Here is a 26391-nt window from a genome sequence, read left to right on the forward strand (position 1 = left end):
AATAGCAGATGCTTTATATATAATACTTAAATTTAACTTTGTCAAATCTATGTATTAAATAAACGATGTATCAAGTCCTTACGCATTATTATTTTATACCTGCATATATTTATTTATATTTTATCTACTTAAAAATATAAACAGGCAGCAATATTAATGGAAATTATAGTTAATATACTATTAAAATAATAAACGTTAGTAATTACATAAATATACGTACAATCTTATACGATATAGAAAAGATAATTAACAATTATTAATTAAGATTTTTATAGACTGATTTTCATAATCAATATATCCACATTCTAAAATAAAAATTACTATCGCTCGTTATAGGTATCGAAAGCACCTTTATTTTAACACTTTTCAATTTAAAATTTTGAAACGCAAGTTTCCGAGATAGGAAGTATCTAAGTAAGAAATCTAGATAAAGTATACTGCAAAAAGTAATAATATATTCTGACTGTGAAGGAAATAGATCTTAAAATCGAAGATATATGTACTCTTTTGTTGGTAACAGTGATACCTAACCTGTCAGAAGTAAAGTAGCAGATTGGAACTGTAGTCAGTTTTGGGCACACAGATACAACATTTTAGGTTCGCGGTTTTACTGTGCTTGTCATCGTGTAGAGCGCAAAAGTAACAAGCGGATGCGTTATAAATTTCTCGTTAAAGCGTATGTAGAACGAAGTACCAGTGATCGTTAAAGATAGCCACCACGTTTTCACGAGAACTCCCTTGTCTAACCCTGCCTGTTATGCGGTGGTGAACGTCGACAGGTGAGTGCGCGCTTTCTGTCTCACAATATTTCCCTCCGTTCTACCAACGAAAAAAAGTAATTCTCTTATGGCAACGGGCTGCGATGGTGTTATTTCTGTCAATTGCTTTTTATGGATCTTCAATAGTGACGGATGGTAGTGTTGTAGCACGAAGATTTGCGATGTTCTGAAGTTTCCTGACGAAAAATTCGAGCTACTGCTAACGATGTGCATCCTGATGTAACTACATCGGTATGGATCTTCCGATTACCGACTAACCTTTTTTGCTCAAATGTATTTTTTTTCTCCCCACGAATATCTTCATCCAATTGCACTTACTATCACTTTTTCTTTAATCGTCCCTCGTAAGCGCACAAAGGTTTCACATAGTTTTATATTTATAGTTTTACAAACGATTTCAACAGCTTTTAAATATGTATATAAGCAAATGATTGTGACATTGAAGTTTTGGAATAATTAATCACTAATGAAAATCATTAGATGCAATAGTATGTTCCAGAGTTTATTTCAATTATTGAATATATTGTTTTGTGTTATAATAGTTATTATTATCATGATTATTATTATTATTATTATCATCATCATCATCATCGTTATTTTATCATCATCATTATCATCATCATGATTATTATTATTATCATTTATATCCTAAAAACTATTCTAATAAAATTAGTATTATACATCTATGTATTATATATCTATGTATACAAAAGTCAAATTTTTGCTGTTCATTTTTTGATATTTGCTTTATTGTATTATATTTCTATTTTCTATATAATTCCTATACAATGTATTTGAATTACATAGCAGATTCTTTTCTATTTTTCCTACAGAAATTATTGTAGACAGTAGTAACAGTGACGCTGACTCGACAAGCGTATAAAAATAGGATGTCAGGGCATAGAGGTGGAGGAGGGGCTGGGAGTCATCAAGGAGGCCCAGCAGGCCTCAAACAAATAGATTTAGATCAAATTTGGGGAGATCTACGTGAAGGTATTGAACAAGTTTATAACAGACAATGTATGTCTAAACCAAGATATATAGAGTTGTACACGTATCCTTTTTAATTTAAATATTAAACAACAAAAAAAGAAAGAAATGCAACTATAATAACAAAATAATTCTCTATGGTCTATTAATTTCCTTATTACATAACTTGTCAGACATGTATATAATTATTGCACAAGTGTTCATCAACAATTAACTAGAACATCAACCAAAAGTAAGAAAGGACAAATTTCTCAAGGAGGTGCACAGTTAGTTGGTTTGGAGTTATATAAACGTTTACGTGACTTTCTTAGAAATTACCTTATAAGTTTATTGAAGGTGATTTTTTTTTTTTTTATCACTGATTATCATAATTAATTAATCCAGGACTAGAATATTCAATATTTTAATTTCATATTTTTTACATAGCATGGAATCGACTTGATGGATGAAGATGTATTGCAGTTCTATACAAGACAATGGGAAGAATATCAGTTTAGTAGTAAAGTACTGAATGGTGTATGCTCATATCTAAATCGACATTGGGTACGTAGAGAATGTGAGGAGGGTCGTAAAGGAATTTATGAAGTTTATCAATCAGCTTTGGTTACATGGCGAGATAACTTATTCAAGCATTTAAATAGACAAGTAAGTCTTTTAATAAGTAAATGTATGGAAAATAGACTAAAAAGTAAATTCTATATTATAATACATCGCAGGTTACTAATGCAGTACTTAAATTAATTGAGCGGGAACGCAATGGGGAAACAATAAATACACGTTTAGTCAGTGGTGTAATCAATTGTTACGTAGAATTAGGTTTGAACGAGGATGATCCTGGTGCTAAAGGACAGAATCTTACTGTTTACAAAGATTCTTTTGAAAATGTCTTCCTTGAAGATACAGAAAGGTTTTATACTCGAGAAAGTTCAGAGTTCCTTCGACAAAATCCAGTTACAGAATATATGAAAAAGGTTTTGAAATCACCTTTTTTTATATTATTATATCTTCTAAGAATACTGTTTACAAATATTATTTTATTATAGGCAGAGCAAAGGTTATTGGAAGAACAAAAGCGAGTTCAGGTATATTTGCATCAAACAACGCACGAAATATTAGCAAAAACGTGTGAAAGAGTGTTAATTGAAAAACATTTGGACATTTTTCATTCTGAATTTCAAAATCTCTTGGATGCTGACAAAAACACAGACTTAGGTCGGATGTATCAGTTAGTGGCACGAATTCCAAATGGTCTTGGAGAATTGCGGAATCTTTTAGAAGGTCATATAGCTAATCAAGGACTTGGAGCTATCGATAAATGTGGTGATTCTGCAGTTAATGTACGTTCATTAATAATTTAAAATAACTGCAACTTAATTTTGTGTAAAAATATTTTTTTGTAGGATCCAAAGGTTTATGTAAACACTATTTTGGAGGTTCATAAAAAATACAATGCTTTAGTACTTGTTGCATTTAATAATGACAGTGGTTTTGTGGCAGCTCTTGATAAGGCTTGCGGAAGATTCATTAACAGTAATTCAGTAACTAGGGCAGCAAATAGCAGCAGCAAATCACCAGAATTATTAGCAAAATATTGTGACTTGTTGTTAAAAAAGAGTAGCAAAAATCCTGAAGAAGCTGAACTTGAAGATACACTGAACCAAGTTGTGAGTAAAAATGAAATGAATAAAATACAAACACTACATTTTTGCTTGCTAAAAATATTACACCCCTTTTTTTTCAATCGCAGATGGTGGTATTTAAATATATAGAAGACAAAGATGTGTTTCAAAAATTCTATAGTAAAATGCTGGCAAAACGATTAGTACAACATATGTCTGCCAGTGATGATGCAGAAGCTTCTATGATTTCTAAATTGAAACAAGCTTGTGGTTTTGAATATACTTCAAAATTGCAACGAATGTTTCAGGTACTGTATTGTGCTATGATATTCTTTTTTTTTTTTATTTAATTTGTATTGTATTTCACGCGTTTTTCCGGATTTTTTATTTTTTTTTTTTTTTTTTTTTGTAGGCAATTATTTTTATATTGTTTACTAATATTTGTCAAAATCATATAACATTATAATTATAGCAGTCTGTTCACAGGATATTGGTGTGTCTAAAGATCTAAATGAGCAGTTTAGAAGACATTTGACAAATTCTGCTGAACCATTGGATATAGATTTCAATATACAAGTGTTGTCTTCTGGTTCTTGGCCTTTTCAACAATCCTTTACATTTTCATTACCAACAGAGGTAAACGGGATTGAATAATTCATTTTATGATAATAGTATCATTTAAATATTATCTTTGCATTACAGCTAGAGAGATCTGTACATAGGTTCACCACTTTCTATAGTTCACAGCATAGTGGAAGAAAGTTGAATTGGTTGTACAATATGTCTAAAGGAGAATTACATACAAATTGTTTCAAAAACAGGTCATAAAATATTTAACAATAAAATTTAAGTTAAAATTATAATAAATATTTTGTGTCAATTGCAAATGAGGTTTCATTCTTTTATTGCAGATACACGTTGCAAGCATCCACGTTTCAAATGGCTGTTCTCTTACAATATAATGGTTCTACTGTATGGACGATACAACAATTACATGATGCTACACAGATAAAAATGGATTTTTTGCTTCAGGTAATATAACAAGATGGAAAGAATTAACATATAAAATAGAGCCTAGATAATATATTCATTGTTACAGGTTATTCAAATACTCTTGAAAGCTAAACTATTAACGGCAGCTACTGATGACGAAGCTGAATTGACACCACTGTCAACAGTTGAGCTTTTCACAGGATATAAAAAGTAACTCTATTTAATAGTCTGTGATATTTACCTTATCAGAAATTATATTAATATATTTCTTTTATGACAGCAAGAAGCTGCGGGTTAATATCAATATACCAATGAAAACGGAATTAAAGATTGAACAGGAAACAACACAAAAAAATATAGAAGAAGATAGAAAACTCTTAATTCAGGCAGCTATTGTTAGGATTATGAAAATGAGGAAAGTACTCAAACATCAACAATTGGTAGCTGAAGTATTGAATCAATTAAGCTCTAGGTTCAAACCAAGAGTACACGTTATTAAGGTACGTATAAACGACATTGTTTTTTAAGATATTTTCACATATAGAAATATATGCGAATAATTTTTTAACATGTGTAAACGTGTATTTTTTCTTATATTGATTTTTCATAACATGATATCGATGAATAGAAATATTTGAGAAAATAAATTGAAATGAAAAAGATGTAACCTTAATATAAGATGATTCTGCTCTTTCAGAAATGTATAGATATTTTAATTGAGAAAGAATATCTGGAGCGCACAGAGGGTCAAAAGGACACATATAGCTACCTGGCATGATCAAGTTGATCTACGACAACGATACAGCAGCAACCATACACGCGAACGAAAGATGACTGTCCAATGTCATTGCTAGATATTGTCACAATATTTATTTAAGTTTTGAATTTGAATCTCATACATTCTCCTTGTACATGGATGCCCTTATACCATGTTGTCCCTCTGGTCGCATTTAGAGTCTGGTTTTTATAATATCAAAAGGACACTTATAGCTACCTGGCATGATCAAGTTGATCTACGACAACGATACAGCAGCAACCATACACACGAACGAAAGATGACTGTCCAATGTCATTGCTAGATATTGTCACAATATTTATTTAAGTCTCGAATTTGAATCTCATACATTCTCCTTGTACATGGATGCCCTTGTACCATGTTGTCCCTCTGGTCGCATTTAGAGTCTGGTTTTTATAATACGTTAATAAAATCATTTCATAGTCAAGCTGCTAGATGTATTACTGTCTACGCCGCCTTTGACGTAAATTCAAGTGTTACTGATTTTTGATACGATATCGTGTTGTGAAACGAAAAATGCACGAATCTAACTTTTACATTCATAACCTTGCAAAGAACAATAAAAAAAAAATATGTTTTCGAAATTATAAACTCGTAAAAATAAATAGAAGAAAAAAGAAAAAAAGAGCGAGAAAATTTAGTATTAAGCGTGATAAGAGTGAAATAAATAAAACACTCTGTAAGTAAAATAATGTTTCAAACAAATTTAACATATATTATAAGACACATATTAACAAACGAGGATGAAAGGCTGGGCATGCACCATTTCCTTTTATTATTTTTTTTTTCTCCTTTTCCGTTTTCCTTCGAATAATACAAAGTGCATTGTTCGTATATAATTTCTACGAGCTTACAGAGTAGGAAAGAAATGTAACTTCATTAATTATTTGTATTATAACATAATATGAAACACATGAATTTAAACACATAGATAGTAATGCATTTTAATGCAACAGTCGAGAAGTTTAATTAATAATTACGTGTATAACGGAAAAAATTTTATACCAGTGAATAAAAAAGTTTACCCTAATAATATAAAAGTCAATCTATGTTTTCAGGAATAATATACTCATGGTTACATAAATTTTTATTATGACTTATAAAGTTTGAAAATTCATATGATTATTTCGAAGTTGATTTATAGTAAAAATTAATGGGAAAAGTGGTATTTCATATAAAAACTTTCAAAACTAAGGAATGTACTTTAATTTATGATTTGTTTTTCTCCGATCGGTGATAGATATATCAACCTTATGATACCAATTATTTAAATATTTTATTAAACATGAAACTTTCTAGAGACTAAAATAAATTGAATATTTAAAGTGCAATATGAAATAATGCGGAAATCTGTGGTGTAGTATAATTTTAAATATAAACTCAAGCAGTGATTTAAATATGAAAATTGTTAATGTATCAGTGCTTTTAATTTTAATAAGGATAGCAAATTTCGATGTATACATATATGTGAGGCTGAGTTGTAAAACGCAATGTGTAAAAGGGTTATAAAATAAGAATTTTAAACGGAACGTTATCGTAATTATAAAAAGGAGAGGGGCATCAAAAATGGGCGAAAGAGTTCTAAGCATTTGAGAATAGCATCTTCGTATTAAGTGCGAGTGCGAGAGAGAACGAGAAAGAGAGAAAGAAAACAATTAATTTAATATATTTTATTAAACAGAACATATTAGAGATTTAAATAGTAAAAACACTAAAACAACATTATTCAAGTTAGATTGCGCAGAAATGGTTAAACGGAAAATACAAACATATATCATCTTCGTTCACTTTTTTGTGACACTTGACATTATTTAACTAATTTCAAGTGATAGTATTTAGAATATGTCGAGCTGCTTTTATAAGCGTAGAAAATATACGATAGTACATATATTGTTTAAGCGAGGATATAAAATAAAAATCTGTAAAATTCATTTGATAAAAAAATAGTCAGTGTTTTCTGAGACGTTTGAAGATTAAACTTTGAGATGAATTCAATTAATTTTGTGAATTTTTATACGTACTAACCGAAATTTATCATTCTTAATCAAATTTTTTATGCACAAAATAGGACTTAAGTGTAAATAAATTGAGTAAGTTATTGAAAATTGTTTTGAATAAAATAAATTCATCTCGGTTATAATGGAAATTAGTTTTGTATCTCTTTGTAATTCTAAATGACATTACTTTTTGAAAATATTAAACGAATATAAAAAAATATGATTTCCATAATTAGACTAATGTTTATACTTTACATACTTCATTCTGACATTTTGTATTCAAAATTCTATTAATATTTTAGATATAACTTATTTATTATGTATATGCTAAAAATGCTAAAAATGTCCCAGATATAAGGTAAATAAAAACAAAAAAAGAGATGTTGAGGTGAATCATAAAGCTTAGATCACAAAACTTTCAAATTTCATGTATGACAGGTAATGTATTAAAGAGCACAGATTTTCATAAAAAATATTATTAAGGATTATATCATGTAATATAAAATTGTATAAAATGTATGGCTATGAAATGAAGTTATTCCATCTTTTGCAATGTATGAATTGCAGTAGTCATTTAATAAATGTTTTATATACAATATATCATAAATTTTCAGGTTTCTGATCCAATAATCTTGAGAAATCTTCTTTTGTTAATTTTAGTTGTCCAACTGCCAGTAAGCATGCCTTGTGTGTGTTTGTTTTTATATGCATACATACATATACATACGTATATATACATATCAATTACATACATACATCGATTAAAAAGATAGATTAAAGTACATATATATCAAATGTTTCAGTTTTTATATATAATTTTATATAATAGAGATAAAATATATACATACATTTTGCTTCTTTAAGTTATCTACAATTAACATTTGTTTTTTAAACACTTGTATTAATTCTGAAAGTTGCTTTCCCAAGTGACTAGCTGTTAATTTTCTATCTTCTTCTAGCTTCCTAATTTGAGTCTTCAATTCCTGTAAAAATATTAAATAAGATAAAAATGCTAAATGATACAAGTTTCTTATCTAATATTATATATTTGTATAAGTTGCACCTTTTCTTCTACTTCAGAATATTTCAATGCATTCTTAAGTTTATCATTATTTTCCAAAGATCTATTTAATCTCATCAAGCAACTATTAGACTGTTGATTTGTTATCTTTACTTGCTTTTGAAGTCTATCTAAGTCCTGTTAAAAATATTTTGTATGAATAAAAAAAACAATTGTTATGGAAAAGAACAGAGTGAGTGTAATGCATACTTTTTTTAAGATTGAATTTTCTGTATTTAATGCTTGTGATTGACAGTGCAACTCCTTGTTAGTGTTCTCTAATTTTGTAATTGTTTCTTTTAATGACTCTATTTCAGCTTTTAACTTAATTTCAATCTTATTATTTTCAGATTCCAAATTCTTGCAAATATCACACTGAACATACAACATAGTTGTGTAAGGATTAATCAAATAAATGCTTCCATGCACACATGAATTCTAGGTACCTGTTTTCTATATTCAGTTCGCATTGTTTGTAGCTCATCCTGTAATATATCTACCTTAGCTTTTAAGAAATTAAGAACAGTTTTATTTGCCAGGTTCTTTTGCTTAAAAACTTCATCCTCATTATCTTTCTGTGATTCTATTTTTCTAATATATAAATAATATTGAAATCATTTATTATTCAGATGTTTAATTTTAAATATATTACAAAATAATTAAAAATTTTATTCAATAGTTTGTTAAAACTAAAATATATTTGTTATGAGATCATTTTTTAACATATAAATATAAATAATTGCATTTCTTCCATACTTACGGCTTTAAAGCAACGGATTGATCGAAAATATGAGGTAAAGATGAATTTCGTTTAACCAAAATCTGAAAATTATCTTCATTTTGTATTGTTATACCATTTAAATAAGCTGTTTTTTCTTTCGTCGCATTTACGCGATGTTTCCTCGAATTAAGGTTCGAGCATCCGTTATTGTAAGTGTTAACAACAGAATCTATTTTTGCTATCAAATTACTTGCTTTCTGCTCAAGTTCTTTATTCAACTGATGAAATTCTTTTTCTTTAGATAATAATTCTTCAGTCATCTTCCGATATGAATAATTATTACATAAAAGATATTGTATTTTATTACTATCGCTATATCCTTCTATTACTATATTTTGATTGATAATTTCTGCGTCTATATTCTATTCGATCAAACATTTGTTTTCTCGAGTCACTATACTATATAGTATGCAGAAGGCGGTAGCTTTTCGTTTTCAAACATATGACAGTTTCGTAAAGTCAAATGATATAAAAACGTATTGAAAGTATTAACATCGCATGTACATTTAAAAATTTATAATAAACAAAAATGACAGCACGTTCAATTTTACAAGGTACAATGTTTGAAATACTTTTAATATTTTTAATAAAAATGTGGCGGTCTTCTATAATATAATTAATGTAAGGGCACATGCACATATAGAAGTCTTCATTTTTATATATCTTCTGCACATGAATAATTTTTTATAATAATTAGCTTGCCAAGGAATGTTAATACTAATTATTATGTCTTTATAGTCTTTGATCAGTACCAAAAGGCTCGTCTATTCTTTGTTCAATCCATTGCTGATTTTGCTTCAAAACCAAACACTATAGATTGTTTAGAAGCTGCGGGGGTTTTGGATCTCTTATGCCCTTTATTAACAGATCCTGTACCATCTATTCAGCATACAGCTGCAGTTGCATTAGGAAAACTTGCAAATAATAGTATTAAATTGGCACAAGCTGTTGTAAGAATGGGTATTTTACCTCAATTATTGAAGAATATTGATAAACAAAATGTATGAATGTAAGCATTTTAGATGTAGAAAACTGTATTTCTTTCTTTTTGTTTTAGTAGAATTTATTATATATTAAAATATAATACATAAATAATGAAGACATATTGAAGCATATTTGTTATAGAAATTTTATAAAAAAGCAGCCCTATTTGTTTTACGTGCAATTGCTAGACATTCCCCAGAATTGGCATCTATGGTGATTCAGAGTAATGGATTGGATACTATAATAATTTGTTTAGAAGATTTTGATTCTGGTGTTAAGGAAGCTACTGCTTGGGCATTAGGATACATTGCTAGGCATAATAAGACTTTGGCTCAAGCCATAGTTGATGCAGGTACATATACTCTATTAATATACTCTATTAGTTATCTACATTTTATTAACTTGTATATCAATCATGTTATTTATAGGAGCTGTTCCGCTTTTAGTCTTGGCCTTACAAGAACCTGAATTATGTTTAAAACAAATTAGTGCCTCTGCTTTATTCGATATAAGCAAACATAATATTGATCTTGCAGAAACTGTGGTTGATGCAGGAGCCATTCCTTTTCTTGCAAAGGCATTATCTAATCCTGATACTAAGTTAAAGGTAACATAATATACTATATGTACAGTATGATTTTGTAATATAATATTCCACTTATTAATAATGTACACAGCGTCAAGTTCTCTTGGCATTAAGCAGTATAGCAAAACACTCTGTACACCTAGCAGAATCTATTATCGAAGCTGAAATTTTTCCTGATGTTCTTGTACACATGGCACATCCTGATGAATGTGTTGTTAAAGCTGCTGCAATGTTAACCAGAGAAATTTGTAAACATACATTAGAGGTAAAGAAATCAAACCAACTTATTTGCAACATTATTTGCTATAATTATATTTTTCTTTAGTTGGCCCAACTTATAGTGAATATTGGTGGTATTGGTGCACTTGTTGAATTAATTAGTACCTCAAAATTAACTGTCAGATTGCCAGCAATAATGGCAATTGGATATATTGCTGGACACTTAGATCAGTTAGCTATTGCAGTCATAGGATCCAAAGTGTGATATTTCAATATACTTGTCACAATATTTCCATAGCCAAAATATTTGAGAGCAAATATTTGTTATAGGGAATTGTTCACCTATCTACTATATTATATGAAGAAAATGACGACCATACACTTGCTGTCACTGTATGGGCAATTGGGCAAATTGGAAAGCATACATCGGAACATGCAAAAGCAGTTGCAGTCGCAAACATTCTTCCAAAGTTATTACAGGTATGTTACAGATTTTCTTATACCACGTTGTTCTTCGTTATTATTATTTTATACTTTATTTTCAGCTGTACAATAATCCAAATAGCTCAGAAGATCTCAAAGCAAAATGTAATACAGCATTGAAACAAATACTACAAAAATGTATGTATATTGAAGCTTTGGAATCTTTGCTGCATGATTCACCACCTAATATTTTAAAATATGTACTTGGACAATTTAGCAAGGTGAGGAACACAATATCTTGTTTTATATAACTTTTTACTTTATACATAATTTCTACAAATTGTACACAGGACATAAAAGTTGTAAAACATAATAGTACAATAATTGAAATAGTACTTTTATTTATAATCTTCAATTAAAGCAAAACATCTGTTTTATTATTCACCATATGCATACAATGAGATAAATTATATAAATCATCAGTATATGATAAAATCCACCTAAATGGTAAAGTTTATATATATTATCACATAAAATTATTATTTAATAATAATTTTATTTCTTTTATTTAATTACATAATAAACATATATATGTATATATTATATACACATGGACCATTATTAAGTTATTTGAAATTGCTTTATTGAAAAATTAGTTAAGCAGTTGTAGTGGTTCATTTTTATCACATACAAACTATTATCCCATAAATAGCAATCTAACAATAAAAATTGTCATTTTATGATATTATTCCGACCTTGTATAATGTAATCTTTAATATTTTCATTATCTGTTTTGCTTATATATATTTTTACTATTCCAAAATTGCATAAGGTATAACTTGACTTTGATCTCTTAACATGGTATGAGATGTCACATATTTCTATTAAAAAGTAACAGTTCCGATATGCTGTATGTCATTGCATTTATCTGATATTTGATTGATAGAAAGTGAAGAAATTGACAATGGCATAAGACCATCCTAATTATTTTTATTTTTAATGTTTGTCTATAAATATTATGGCACATATTATATTCTGAAAAAGCACATTTCTCAGTCTTACGACAATAAATGGTTCGGCTGAAGTACCAGAACGATCGAATTGTTAAGTGCTTCTTATATAAAAATTGTAATTGCAATTTTAGATATTTAAACATACTTTTTTGTTAAGCTATACTACTTGCATTTGTTATATCATATACTTGTATGTATCTTCTAATGGCAGTATTTGATATAAAGAGACCAGTAATATAAAAATTGTAGATATATAAGTAACAAAAAATTGTTATTAAATTTGCATCTCGAAAAAGTTGGCTACTATTAATTCTCATTCATACTGTATTACCGATTTCTTATGTACAAACATAGGTAAAGAAATGTAACATATATGATCGGCAGTAGTACTTTCACTTCACTATCGGTATTTTGCTAATTTTTTATTTGCATCACATATTCTTCTTCATCCTTTCTTTTTCTTTATTGAAACATCTTAAGGAAATTTATTTTGCTAAATGTTGAAAAAAGTAGGATACACATTAAAACAAACAATGGAAAAGAGTTTCAAAAAAATATAAACTACGATAAATTTTTATAAAGCCTCATAAATTTTAAGTCTTGAAAATATCTATTTAAATTAACTTGAAGTACATATAAACAGGCATGTTACAATAATTAGAATTTTATGATTTCACCAAAACTTTTGTTGTATGACAATATCAAAATGTAAAGCAATTAAGGCATATATTCGGTTCAGAGCATGCAATCTATCCAAGTACTTCTGAAAAATGAGAAAAAAAGACAAAATTACGTTATTCCATGACAATTAGATTAAAAATATTTCAAATGTAAATAAAATGTTTAATTGCTTTTGTACCTTAATAGTTGAATTACTTAAATAATTTATCTTATAATATGAGGGAAAGAAATCAATTTTTTATTGGGAGAAGTAAAACTATGAAAATAAAGTAATATGTAACAATATTATAGATATTGTATTAAATATGTGTGTGATGTAAAATATTTTATATTTTAATTAAAAAGTTTTGCTTTGTAAAAAGTGTGTTGGATGATAATTTGTGCTATAATTTTCATATTTTTTAAGTTATATGTGACTTTTCAAATTTACTGATAAAATTTATTGATAAAGCTATTCAGATAGATTTATGCCCTTTTAGTCATAAAGTATACAAAATTACGTTAGTAAGCACAAATTTATGATCTATATAGTTATCATGACAAACAGATTCAAACATAATATATGACAGCTGCATGTAATTTATCAAGATAATACCTTATGTAAGGTAAGCCTCTTTTTAGGAGAAATAATTACTAAATGTAAAAATCTGTTTAAGCAATTAAATTATATTAATCTTAATAGAGGTGTGATAATTAAAGTACATTTGATCTTTTTACAAAGCAATAACAATATCAATTTAATTATTTTCAGTATAAAAAATTAAACTTGGTCTTCTACTCCATTTATGCAATAAAATTATTCTTTTATTCGTCATTATCATCATTAGGTTTAATACTAGCATAATTGTTCATATTTCTATTCACCCTTAACATTTTGAGAAAACTGCCTAACACAAGTATGGTCTTCCTGTGTCTTCTAAAGATCCCAGCATAAAGTTCTTCACGTACATCTCTTCTGTCACTTACATCAGAATCAATACTTGATACAGAAACAACAGAAGGTTTTGCAGAGACCGGTTGGTGATAATTATTGGTCTCTCCAGAATTAAGAATAACACAATGTTGATTGTTTATCATGTCTATTATTAATTTCTCACTTTCTTATTTAATGTAAAATCAGAGTTACTTATATCCACGTTCTACAATATTCAACACATGTACTTCAAAGTCCTCTACTATCGAAACTATACAAGGTATACATTTTATGTGATCTGTAGAACTTCTGTGATTGCACTGCACGATTTTATGACAAGTTAACTTCTTATAAATGACAGACTTTTGTGTTAATCATATTAGAAATATTTGCCAGTAATTTTACAAACAGTACTGCTTAGTACACAGTACAAATTAATTTTTGTATACAATGATGTCATCTCCTTTTATCACTTATGTTCTTATATGTTTGAACTTTAAGGCATCTGTCTTGTCTCGTTATCTTTTAACTACAATACATTAAATCTTACAATAATCTTCAACCTTGATTTTTATCTTTGACACTTCATTAAATTTCTTTCTCAACTATTGTATTAAGATCGTTGTATTTTGGGCATTACTTTCTACTTGGTGTTTCAATCTTTCTTTTACATGCTGTTACATATATCTTTTTTATTTTTTATAATAAATTATTCTAAAATATTTAAAAAATTCAGAGACTTTTGTTTTTAATATGTGGAGATTGCTTTAGATTAAATTTTATTAAAAAATTGTATTTTATAATAAAAAAAGATAAACAGCAACTTTGAAGTAATTATCAAAAAAACGGTCCTCAAGTTCCTTCCGTTCCCTTAGCGACCGATCTTTGGCGCCACACTGAATCAGCTGAAAAATATTTAATTATTCATACCATATTATGAACAGTAATAATGTTTATAGTGATAAAAAATTCACTTAAACGATAATAGAAATTTTTAATTTATCAACAGGTCTGTGACAAACACGTTATCCCACGACTTTGTTCTGGAATTTTGTTTTCGTAAATAAGATATTTTTGGCGACGTAGGAAGGTGGAAAATGTGGACAGATTTTGCTTCGCCTACAAATATGTTGCATACGATGCTTGTAATATGTATTATGGTAGAAATCGTAACATGTTATTGAATAAATTATCAAATACTATTACAAATATGCGAAAAGACAGAATTTCATACAAAGATCGATTTCATATTATAATTTGTAATTTTTATAATCTAAGCATTATAAATCACATAAGATGTTATAAGAAATAACTTCTATTGCATATTGCAAAGAACGTTTTTTAGATTTCGGATATTTTATAATAAATTTTGATACAATATTACATGTATATATATATATATTTTTTTTTTTTATAAAATCGTAAACGTGGTATCATTTACTAAAAGAGATATTTTTAATTATTTTAATTTGTTGTGGATTAAAACATTTAAGAAATTAAGTTTACTTTAGATAACTGTATTTAAACTGTAGGTCAGGTCTCAGGAGTTTTATTCTTAGGTATATTGCAACATGCAAACTGATAGCTAATAATGTCTTTCATTCTATCCATTCATGCACATAGTTAATGAGATCACTTATAAATGATAATGTTTAAAGCATTTCAATTATTTCAAGTTGCATTTTTGAATTATTTGTTATTTTTATATAGATTTTGCCTCATGATCCCAGGGCAAGAAGATTATTTGTAACATCCGGTGGTTTAAAGAAAGTACAAGAAATTCAAGCAGATCCTGGTTCAACACTTTTGGAATATATACAAATTATAAATTGCTGTTTTCCAGATGAAATTGTCAGGTTGTGTTTTATTTCATATCGCTTTTAGAGATTATTTCAATTAAAAATAAAATAATTTTAAGGGTACGAATTATATATTTGATATCTTTAACATAAGATTAGTATCGCATATTTTTGAAATTGATGTTTCTCTCATGAACATGATACGTTAAACAATAATTTATAATAACTACAATATTGCTAGAGAAGACTATGCCTTATAATTTTTAAGTCATAATGCTATTTCAGTAAGATGTAATATGATAGTTCAAAACATCATTTCATTTGAAAGAATTATTGTCATTTCTTGACATTTAAAATTGAATTATGTTCTCCATCAAGATAACTAAAATACTGATGCACGCAGAGAAGCATATGGATGTAAAGATAATGATAGGAGTAGACAATTATCAAAAATAACACTAGTTGCTTTTGACATAACCCTAGTAATGATTTACTTACTGAGAGAATTCGGAAACACGAGTTCTTGTTAATGAAAATAATACAGTCTTCTTACAGCCGTTTACACGAGCAGTGAATGCAAATAACTGCAGCTCCGTTTCTGGATCGCGTGTCTTAATTTAAATCGGACAAGTAATATACGGCATGACCGCCATGTTGTCACAGCTGATTGCATTGGAAAAATATAAACTTGGATTTTAATGGATCAATAATATTACATGAACTCAATAATTTCTATAATCACTATAGAACAACTGATAGCATTTTATATTTATTATCAGTAACTCGATTCAGTGTTAAGTCAACTTTGTACATATATTTTTTAATTTACTTTCGTTTTCACTATAGTTTGTATTTTTGGATCTTATTAATTTACAAATAAGTTACAAATGAATGAATATCATTTATATGTTTAATAAGCATTAATTTATTATGCGAGTTGCCATTAGAATAAATTCTTTTTCCTCCCTTTTCTTTTATATTATGAATTCTTGGTCCTTTTGATTTTAGATATTACTCTCCTGGATATCCAAACAGTCTTTTGGAAGCTGTAGAACAGTATCAACCGAAATGTCCTTCCCTATTTGCAATGGAAGAACACTTATCTTCTGATATTGATTCTAAATCTTCGCTATCATCTTTCAATGAAGAAGGTTAAAGTTTGATTTATCCCGATTGTGGAATCAGTATATTCTCTAATCATGTATTATGTGCATTAGTTAAAAGGAAATGAAGATAGTTATTTAAGAAATATTGCCAAATAAATCTTTTTCAAAAAGTTATAATTTCTTATATTTTTAAAAGTATTTTTTAAATTAAAAAACAGTTTGCAGCATCTTTTATACACGGGTAGTGTACATAATCAACGAAATATATTTCATTAGTCACTAGTTATCAAACGCCTAGTACAAAATATTCAATAGAATTACAAAATCGTTGAAATGTATAAAGATCTAGCCGATATAATTAAATATACTCGTTGTTTTTAATATCTATAATTTCAGAAGAATTTTTTAATTTATTTAAAATATTTCGTAGAAGTGAATTTATGTAGGGAGTATATATGTTTAGTATTTTAATGATTGTAGAAGAGAAGGAACACGTGAGAAAGTTATGTTAAAAATACATAATATTTGATTATTTGAACGTGTTACAAATTGTATTAAGTAAATCATAATAGTCGGTCAATACATCATGGAGAAAAACAAATTGAATCGTAAGAATTTAGTACCGACTAAAATGTTAAACAAGAAAAGTATTCCTTCAAAAATATTGTATAAACAAAAGTACACTAAACCTCTGAAAAGGAAACGCAAAAATGAATATGATGCAAAGGAAGAGGCCAGGTACGATTATTACGATAATATAAAAAGTCTAAGTAATTAAGTTGTTTAAGAAACACAATTTATCACATTATTTGTATATAGGTTAGAAACAATCGTGTTTGGTAATCCAACTAACATCATAAACGATTTATCAAACGATGAGGATATTGTTAAATCGAATATTAATGAAAATAATATTTCTATAAATGATAATGTTAATGTAAGTAATGATTTGATTGTGCAAACTGATATTTCTGAAGAACATACCGAGGCGGCATGGATTGATGAAGATGATGTTCAACATAAGTATGTATACCAAATTTAATGAAAGCAAAATATGTTGTTTATTGATAAGGGAAAAATATTGTTTTTAGATAATATGTATTATTCGAAAACTAATCAAATGGTTTATTCTTTTTATTAGTCGACCAATTCACAAACTAGCCGACAATGTGCCACAAGAGTCACGTAAAGATTACTTGTGTAACAGATATAAACAGATTGTGGGCAACCCAAAATGGGCTAAGATTGAAAAGATCAACGAAGAAATTGATGATTTAGATAATGAAATATTAAAGGTACTAAAGTCATTTTACCATTTCAGTGACTAATATTCCTAAATGTGTATTATATTTTTTTAGCATAGTTGCCATTTGGAAAAACCTAAAGTAAAAAATTTGCCAAAGAGTATAATTGACATAAAAGCATTGAAACCAATTAATAAAGAAACACATACCGAAGGGCCCATTGTGTCAAGTGTTGAATTTCATCCATCTTCTACAGTAGCCTTGGTTGCTGGTACATCTGGAATTTTATCTCTTTTTCAAGTAATTATACAAAATCTAATTGTACTTGTACCTATATTTTCAAATAGAGAATTTATCAAAATATGATATAATTATAGGTAGATGGAATTGAAAATAATAAATTGCACACAATGCAGTATAAGAAATTTCCTATTAGTACAGCAAAATTTCTGAAAGATGGTACAGAAGTATTGATTGGTTCTCAATATTATGCACATTGTCATTCTTATAACTTAATAAGTGGAAAAACATATAGAATGTTGTTACCGCATGGACTTACTAATATGCAGGTTTGAAAAATTATAACTATTTTTTTATAATAATCTAAATTATTATATATAATGAGATTTTTATAAATTATTTAGAAATATGAAGTATCTCCAGATGGAAAATTATTAGCAGTTTGTGGGCGAGCAGGAGAAATTTTCTTATTAACAAGTTCATCGAAGGAACTTATCAGTATGTTGAAAATGAATGCAAGATGTAGAGCATTAGCCTTTACGCCAGATAGTAATACATTGATTACACATGGTGGTAAGTTTTTTGTATTTATCATTGTTTATTCAATTTTATATATTCTCTGTTTAATGTGAATTTTTATTTCTTTCTGAATAATTAAAGACAGCAACGAAATGTACATTTGGGATCTAAATAGCCGTGTATGCATTCATCGAGCTATAGATGATGGATGTTTATCCTGTGCTTCTATTGCAATGTCTCCAAATAGTCAATTTTTAGCAACAGGTAGTAAAGAAGGTGTAGTTAATTTGTATGATACCAAGGCAGTGTTACAAAATCGAAATCCTGTTCCACTAAAAGTTGTTCTCAATTTTGTCACGTCGGTTACCAGTTTAAAATTTAATGCTTATTCTGAAATTTTGGCAATGGCTTCAGATAAAAAACATAATGCGTTTAGAATGATGCATTTACCATCGTTCACCGTTTTTTCAAATTTTCCTACATTTCAAACAAATTTGTTAATACCCGAAGCTATCGATTTTTCACCAGGTAGCGGTTATATAGCAATTTCCAACAGATCATTTAGTGCTTTTTTATATAGATTGAAACACTATGGAAATTATTAGATAATTGTCATTTTGCAAATCACGTCATATTATTAAAAAGTTTTTTATAACTAAGTTCGACCTAAGTTAATAATATTTATAATTGAATAAAATATAATGTATCAAAGCATATAAGAATAAGACAGACATTTAATAATTGATGAAAACAATATTTATTTTTTTTCTGTTCACTTTGTATGTAAACAAAATTAACCTTCATGTTTTACTTAACAAAATACTTGTTATGATCGTCCTATTATAATTAATTAACAGCATTAATAGTGACAATAATAATAATAATAATAATGCTATGAATCATGACGGTAATAATATGGCTTACAAAAAACTGTAGTAAATGATATTCGTTATGAATTTGATTAGAAAATCATATATTAAAAATAATAGCTATATAATACATTTGATACCGTGTTTCCTGTTTAGTGATGTTTGTTAGACTTTTTGTGTCATCACGGTTATAATTTGCATACTAGGTATATATATGTAGATATACATTAATATTTTTTCTGCTATTTCAAGTGAAAAAATGATATGATACTATTGTAACTACATGAAACCCATTATGATTGCGAGTTTATACGATCGACAACATCGATTTGAAGTGTAAATATGTGCGAGAGATGATATAAATGTATGACTCGATATATTCATAAAATAGAAGCTAGCCTTCATTCTAAATATCATTTTTATAATGTCCTCATAATATTAAATTTGTACTAACAAAAAAAGGTTGGAGAAGGAGTTCAAAATAATACCTATAAACAGAAGAAAAAGGAGACAGTGTGTATAAATAATATCCATAAAAGCGTAATTACCTCCTTTGGTCAATGATATAAATTTATGTAAAAAAAAAAAAAAAAAAAAAAAAATGATTCATAAAAGTATATTTTATCATGCGTGATACAACATACGCATAAATGCGTGCGCGTGTATCCGTGTACGTTCAAAATATGTAGTAGTGTACATATGTATATACGTGCATGTTGTTGTTTATTTTTACAATTATTTGATTTACTATCTTTCATTCATATATATAGCATAATTTTGAATTTTGATTTTAAAAAATCTCAACTTTAGTGTAAATTTACTTATTTACTTAATAATATCGTTACAATTTAACTCTTGTATATATATAAAATATTTACTACTATATATACAAAACTTCTTGACTCATTAGTCATTAAACAGATTTTTTTAAAGTCTTCGTCTCTTCTCTCAATTTCGAAGTTTCTAAGTTAGTTTGTTCAGTTCCTATGTTACTTTGGTGAATAGGTGTGAGGAACACTAGCTATTGGTCCCCAGGAGTCGTAGCAAGTGCACTAGTATCTCCACTACTACTTTCAACTATAAGCATTACAGTTTCTGCAGCACCTCTTACACATTCCACTTGATGACCCGCCCAATCTTTACGTTGACAAAATGTAGAGCAATAAGGCGTTCGCCTACATAACGAACATTCTGCAAATGCTTCTCTGTTACAGTTGGCACACTAGAAATAGATAAGTATTATGAAAAGCTTGTAAAAGATATGTATATAGATAGAATACACTTGATTATACTCAAGCAATATTCCTTACCTTTTTGTTATGAGTATCCGATGCTGGTTGTAAACCAACAGTTTCAATAACATCCCCTCTACCACCTAATTGCGCCACTAGAGCCTGCTCTCTTCTTTGTTGTCTGTTTACTTCCTTAGCTTCCTCTAATGTACGCCTAAATTCATAAGCCAGCTTTAACATTTTATTGGACATTTCGTCGAGCTTTTTAAATATATCGTCGCTTTGTCCATTTTCCGTTTGATGTACATTTTGAACAACGGTATCTTGATCTTGCGGCTGTTGTACAACTAAACCATCTGTTGAAACAAATTGAGGCCATACTTCTTTATCAGGTACTACAACTTCACTATCGCTTTCGTCATTATTACTACCATCGCGCGAAGTATCACTTTTAAGTTTGCGCGATGGTGTTTCTCCATCAGACGTATCTCTAGCCCTTCTTCTACGTTTGTATGGTGTAAACAATCTTACAGGACCTGTCTGAAATAAACAAACATTACATGATCACTGGATAAATTGCAATTACATATTAATTATAAGGCAACATAGTATACTAACTGCACTGTCATCATCGCAACATGCTGCACAGGTGCAAGAAGTAGCATGTGGCTTTAAAATTTGCTCATCAATTAATGTTTGCAAACTTCTACCACCAAATCTAATACTGCGTTTCCAATCTTTACTGGATGCCCTCCCACAGTATGCTTCAAATTCACTTGGTGTGTACCAGTCTTGCCCAAGTTTGATACATCTTCCTCTTCCCCCAGATCCAAATCTACTTTTATGCAACTCAGCATTTGTATTTTTACATCTAACAGGTAATACTGCTAAATTAGCGGATTCTGACCAACTGCATATTGGTTGAGTATTAGCAGTAGAGACATGAATCTGTTCTGATTCTGGCTCTTCTGTACTATTTTGGATTACTATATGTGTTGCTTTTAATTCACCATTCCAACGTAAAGAATCCGTGTCCTTGTCATGCCGTGGTTCACAAATGAAACCATTATCTACACATAGCATCTGCTTAAACTGACCTGATCCGGGCAACTAGAAAAAGAAATGAAACATATATATATATATATATTAGATATATAATTAGATATATAATTTAAAATAAGATATACAGATTCCATTAACGTCATATGTATATAAAATCATAATCGTGTCGGGTAATGGTAGAAAAGACATGCGTCCAGTATTTTGTACAACGTATGAACAGGCGCATTATAGGAGTTAATGTTGTGTACACTATGCATGTAAGTAGTTCTGGCTTACATGTGTATAAGAAGAGTAAAACCCCACCTTATTTTTCAATAATTCTTTAACGAGAAAGTGAATGAATCGTCAAAAAGCCAGTTCTGTATCAAAATTGTATTGAAGACAAGTTTAACAAACACTCAATTGCTTCGATAACCAACCTGTAGTTGGTCTGATGTGATGACGTTGAAGGTCGTGCCGTTGGTCGAATTCGCTACACCAATGATAGAACCAACGGGTAAAGAAACCGGTACACCGACTCCTGGAACACCAGGAACTCCCGGTACCGGAGTGACGCTCGCCGTCACGGCGACGGTATGCTCCTCGTGCTCGACCTTTAGGGCAGACGCATCCTCGGTTTCGCTCGTCAACGGTTCGGACATGTCCGGTAGCACGGCGACACTTTCCGATGTTTGACTCTCCTCCATTTCGGCTGTTCTCGCCTCTCGCACACACTATGGCGTCAGCGCACGCTCAACACAGCGCCACGATCTTTCGGTACCTGCGATTACTCGCGATCACAATTTCGAGTTTACTCGACACGTTTCCAAACTAACCACAATCGAATCTAAATTGAAACTGTCATTCAACGAATCGGTCCTTCAGTGACCATACTATTATTATTTTCTTCCACCTCTCAGCAGAATCTTTGTTCTCTTTGCATATATTATAGATGCATATATGAATCTCCGATATCGAGTGCCATCTTTACATATTTTGAGCGCTCGTTTTAAATTCTACTCGATTAATTTTGAAGATTTTAATTGACGAATTCTTCTCCTTAAATGTATGTATTTAATTTATCATAGTAATTTTCATGATATGGTAAAGTAAATTAGAATATGACTGTTTAGATTTATTGGAATATGTGCGAGAATGTGTTTGGATTTGTATTGTGTAAAACTCATTTTTAAACACAATAATTTTTCTAACCAATTTCTATGAGTTTGTATTATCACAGGTATTATTGATTTAAAATAAATTCGTAAGATAATAATATATAATAATAGGTAAGTGAATAAAAAGATTAGAAACGATTCTTTTGATACGTTAAAAGACTGATTTGATTAATATATTGATTATTTTACATCCAGATGTTGATGATTACATCGTATGCCATCTTAATTTGAACGAAAAATTGACTATGTTAATTATATGTAATAATACATTACGTAAACACGTATAAGAATATTGACCATTATTATCTTGTATGCCAAGCATAGCTCGGAATATATAGATCATGGTAACAAGTACTTGGAAAATCACATAGAAAGTTCGCTTTCTCGCTCACCATTTATCAAAGCACGTACCGCTTTATAGAAAACGTGAGAATAGATACCTTAAACGTACCGTATCGTATCTACAGGTAAAAATGACAATAGAGGTTTAAACGTTTAAAGTAACGTTTACAGTGAAGGGAAAGAACGTTTAAATTTGTTGAATTAAAGCCGTGAAAGTAAATACTGTGTCTCGACCCAAGAGGCAAACACAATAGATAGACGTTAGAGATTTGTCATTTGTAAGGTATCTTGACTTTCTCTCAATCTGCTTAAAGATCAACGTTCAACAATGATCTTAACGCTTCCTTTAATTAAACTATGTAGCATTCAGACCGTGTATATACATTTTTACTTAAATATACCAGTTTTCCAGTCCTTCGTTTCTGTTAGTCGAAGAGCAATCGTTACAGAACACACGTCTCATTGGACCTTTGACATTTTTTGAACAATTTACGTCAACGTTATCCTCTTTTATATTATTTCTGAAATTATATAAATTTACAAATTTTAGATTCTATTCATATTTATAAGTATTAAAATTATATAAACAATTTCTTTTCTACAGTTATATTTTTTAAATTATTACGTCAAAGGCGTATTTGTTTAATAATGCATAGATACTGTATCGCTACGTTACTATTATACTCTGTCGTGTTGTGCATAAATATTGACACGTGGAGTTCTCTTAAAAGCTTTCGACATCTTTGGCAACCAAATATTAATCGCGTCAACGAATCGTTATCGCTTAAACGGGACCCTCTAAACTCTCTAAAAGGTAAATTACAGTCGACTAATTTTCAAAATAGCGCACCAAGTCAGCGCGGTAGAGAAAAACGACGTAAGTATAAAGACTACCATGTACTTATGAGCAGCAGTACATTTTCTTAATTTGCTAGAATAATCTGTTTCGTTTCTTATTTCTAGTTTTCCCATTATTTACATTGGTAAAATTTGACAATAATGTTTGCGTCGGATTAAATGGTGAAAATGGTACCTGTATCGCAGCTTCGGAATGCTCGAAACGTGGTGGTGTATCCAGTGGAGTTTGCGCAAATGGTTACGGAGTTTGCTGCATTGGTACGTTATATTTTCTTTTTTTTTTTTTCGTTAAGCAGTTTTAACAATTTTTCTTTCTTATACCGGTTCAGTGACTGTATCTTGCGGCGAGACAACCAGTAACAATAATACTTATTTCGTTAATCCGAATTATCCATCAACGTTTGATGGTACTATATCTTGTCAATTAACGCTCGTTAAGTCGCATCCAACCGTATGTCAATTTAGGTGGGCTACTTTCATCTCAAATGTGGTGCTTTATTTCATAGAATCGAATTTCATTGACGAGTAATGTGTCTTTTCTAGATTGGATTTCTTGCAGTTTAATATAAGAGGTCCGGAAACGACTAACCATCAGTGTATCTATGATCAATTTATCGTTTCTGGGGGTAATCCGGTACCTACTATATGTGGAAATAATGTTGGAAATCATAGTATGTGACCACTTTGTCATTACGTTATGAATTTTCTGATTAGACTGCAAATATTTATGAAAAATATTTTTATGAACATTATTGAAAGAACAGGATTTAGACAAAGATTTGTTTTATTTGCTATAACGAGTATTAATATTCTGAATATTTTAGACCACCGTGATACAAGTTTTTATGCTTGATTTTCTGAAAAATAAAGCCCATTAATCTATTTACAATATTTCATTTACGTAGTAACCATCGTTTTTATATAGTATACGTCGATGCTGGTCTTGGACAAACGAATCCTGTTACGTTGACATTTGTTACAAGCGGAAATTCTTTTGCTCGATCTTGGAAAGTACGAGTCTCTCAAATACGTTGCAATACTATATACAGAGCCGAGGAAGGGTGTTTGCAATATTTCACAGGAATATCGGGCCAAATAAAATCGTTCAATTACGACCCTAACACCGGATTGCAACTGTCGAATCAAGATTACAGTATTTGCATTCGAATGGAAAGGAACTTTTGTGGTATTCAATATATGGCATGCCCTGTTGATGATAAAGATGGTAATACGCGAATGAAGAAGAACGAAGAACGAATACATATATTTATGTGAACATATCGCACATGTATTTCAAAAGAACCACATATATATCTTCTGATCATCATGAAAGTTTAAAATCTAAAAGATAATTTTTTTTCAGCTTAATATAGTTGGACATATAAGCTTAAGATATAATAATATAGCGAGATAGGCTTTCAAACAGTTTTTCGCTTTTCCTGGAAAACTTGTTTCAATTTTGTCACTTTCGAAATATGTATTGTGCGATATATGAATTGTATTTATAGCAACTCAATAATTACGCTTTAATATTTTATGACACGATGAAGCAGTAGTGGCAAATGATGGTGCCACTATGGCAAGAATGGCACGTAGTAATGGATTTACGTTAACTGGAAATACGCAAGCAATGCAAATAGCATCAATGACAGGAGCAGCATGTCAAACCGATTGGTTAACGATTCCGTGTGCGTCTAACACAGGTAGATTACCAACCTCCATGATGACTTGTATCGATCGGATATGCGGTGGAACATTTAACGCGGAAAATCAAAATTTGAATGCGTCTTCTGTTATTAGTAAGTGTTCCTGATATTTCATCGAATACTTCCTAATAATATCCAGTACTAATTTCTGCCTTCTGATAATATACATACTATGGTTACTTGTACAAGGGTTAGAAACAATGTTTGTTTCACAAACGTATCTTGATTATCAGGTACAGTGAAACCATTTAGACTAATTTTCCACACGGATAGCGTTGAAGCGCCAAACGATGTCGGGAACAGAGGATTTTGTCTGAATTATATACAACAACTTTGCACAACAAAATTAAAATGAAAATAAAATGTAAATGAAATCAACCTACTAGGTTCGAAAATATATGCTGTTTAAAAATAGCTGAAAAG

At 29.4% G+C, this 26391-nt stretch overlaps 7 protein-coding genes across 18 annotated transcripts; 4 read left to right on the forward strand and 3 right to left on the reverse strand.

Moving 5' to 3' along the window:
* Positions 1–549: 549 nt before the first annotated feature.
* Positions 550–7172, forward strand: LOC126923111 (cullin-1). Of its 4 annotated transcripts, none has more exons than XM_050736228.1 (15): positions 550–779; positions 906–1010; positions 1613–1833; positions 1943–2105; positions 2196–2414; positions 2486–2740; positions 2813–3106; positions 3170–3433; positions 3517–3696; positions 3875–4024; positions 4091–4209; positions 4300–4420; positions 4488–4591; positions 4662–4881; positions 5079–7172. In XM_050736228.1, the coding sequence occupies exons 3-15, from the start codon at positions 1670–1672 to the stop codon at positions 5157–5159; spliced, it is 2334 nt and encodes a 777-aa protein (XP_050592185.1). In that variant the 5' UTR covers positions 550–779; positions 906–1010; positions 1613–1669; the 3' UTR covers positions 5160–7172. The 4 variants fall into 4 exon arrangements, with proteins under 4 accessions (XP_050592185.1, XP_050592186.1, XP_050592187.1 ...); XM_050736229.1 differs by having other exon boundaries at positions 919–1010; XM_050736230.1 differs by having other exon boundaries at positions 927–1010.
* A 547-nt stretch (positions 7173–7719) lies between these two features.
* On the reverse strand, positions 7720–9289 carry LOC126923136 (uncharacterized). Of its 2 annotated transcripts, XM_050736283.1 has the most exons (6): positions 8995–9289; positions 8681–8825; positions 8445–8609; positions 8238–8372; positions 8023–8157; positions 7720–7858 (listed from the first exon to the last, which is right to left on the reverse strand). In XM_050736283.1, the coding sequence occupies exons 1-6, from the start codon at positions 9273–9275 to the stop codon at positions 7775–7777; spliced, it is 945 nt and encodes a 314-aa protein (XP_050592240.1). In that variant the 5' UTR covers positions 9276–9289; the 3' UTR covers positions 7720–7774. The 2 variants fall into 2 exon arrangements, with proteins under 2 accessions (XP_050592240.1, XP_050592241.1); XM_050736284.1 differs by lacking the exon at positions 8445–8609.
* Positions 9017–16916, forward strand: LOC126923118 (sperm-associated antigen 6-like). 6 transcript variants are annotated; one of them, XM_050736243.1, is made up of 10 exons: positions 9017–9164; positions 9832–10016; positions 10141–10351; positions 10428–10606; positions 10677–10850; positions 10911–11063; positions 11135–11284; positions 11350–11508; positions 15545–15690; positions 16642–16916. In XM_050736243.1, exons 2-10 carry the CDS (start codon positions 9972–9974, stop codon positions 16787–16789), a joined length of 1365 nt encoding a protein of 454 aa, XP_050592200.1. In that variant the 5' UTR covers positions 9017–9164; positions 9832–9971; the 3' UTR covers positions 16790–16916. The 6 variants fall into 6 exon arrangements, with proteins under 6 accessions (XP_050592200.1, XP_050592201.1, XP_050592198.1 ...); XM_050736244.1 differs by having other exon boundaries at positions 9029–9164; positions 9883–10016; XM_050736241.1 differs by having other exon boundaries at positions 9068–9164; positions 9903–10016.
* LOC126923158 (uncharacterized) lies at positions 12832–16600 on the reverse strand. Its single transcript, XM_050736330.1, has 3 exons — positions 16132–16600; positions 13786–14739; positions 12832–13003 (listed from the first exon to the last, which is right to left on the reverse strand). The coding sequence occupies exons 2-3, from the start codon at positions 13996–13998 to the stop codon at positions 12914–12916; spliced, it is 303 nt and encodes a 100-aa protein (XP_050592287.1). The 5' UTR covers positions 13999–14739; positions 16132–16600; the 3' UTR covers positions 12832–12913.
* On the forward strand, positions 16832–20022 carry LOC126923119 (U3 small nucleolar RNA-associated protein 18 homolog). Its single transcript, XM_050736247.1, has 8 exons — positions 16832–16980; positions 17220–17477; positions 17559–17762; positions 17881–18034; positions 18098–18283; positions 18361–18552; positions 18628–18796; positions 18884–20022. Exons 2-8 carry the CDS (start codon positions 17326–17328, stop codon positions 19345–19347), a joined length of 1521 nt encoding a protein of 506 aa, XP_050592204.1. The 5' UTR covers positions 16832–16980; positions 17220–17325; the 3' UTR covers positions 19348–20022.
* On the reverse strand, positions 19476–22591 carry LOC126923120 (deformed epidermal autoregulatory factor 1). The gene is made up of 4 exons (XM_050736248.1): positions 22325–22591; positions 21462–21953; positions 20922–21383; positions 19476–20833 (listed from the first exon to the last, which is right to left on the reverse strand). The coding sequence occupies exons 1-4, from the start codon at positions 22589–22591 to the stop codon at positions 20633–20635; spliced, it is 1422 nt and encodes a 473-aa protein (XP_050592205.1). The 3' UTR covers positions 19476–20632.
* Positions 22592–22819: 228 nt separating this feature from the next.
* On the forward strand, positions 22820–26382 carry LOC126923126 (uncharacterized). Of its 3 annotated transcripts, XM_050736263.1 has the most exons (9): positions 22844–22950; positions 23125–23173; positions 23258–24281; positions 24368–24520; positions 24592–24727; positions 24806–24933; positions 25188–25487; positions 25813–26061; positions 26202–26382. In XM_050736263.1, exons 3-9 carry the CDS (start codon positions 24053–24055, stop codon positions 26321–26323), a joined length of 1317 nt encoding a protein of 438 aa, XP_050592220.1. In that variant the 5' UTR covers positions 22844–22950; positions 23125–23173; positions 23258–24052; the 3' UTR covers positions 26324–26382. The 3 variants fall into 3 exon arrangements, with proteins under 3 accessions (XP_050592219.1, XP_050592220.1, XP_050592221.1); XM_050736262.1 differs by having other exon boundaries at positions 22820–22950; positions 23018–24281; XM_050736264.1 differs by lacking the exon at positions 22844–22950 and having other exon boundaries at positions 23073–24281; positions 25816–26061.
* The last annotated feature ends 9 nt before the right edge of the window (positions 26383–26391 follow it).

The sequence above is a fragment of the Bombus affinis genome, chromosome 13 (genome assembly GCF_024516045.1).
Source record: "Bombus affinis isolate iyBomAffi1 chromosome 13, iyBomAffi1.2, whole genome shotgun sequence".
In the NCBI taxonomy this organism is placed as follows: Eukaryota; Metazoa; Arthropoda; class Insecta; order Hymenoptera; family Apidae; genus Bombus; species Bombus affinis.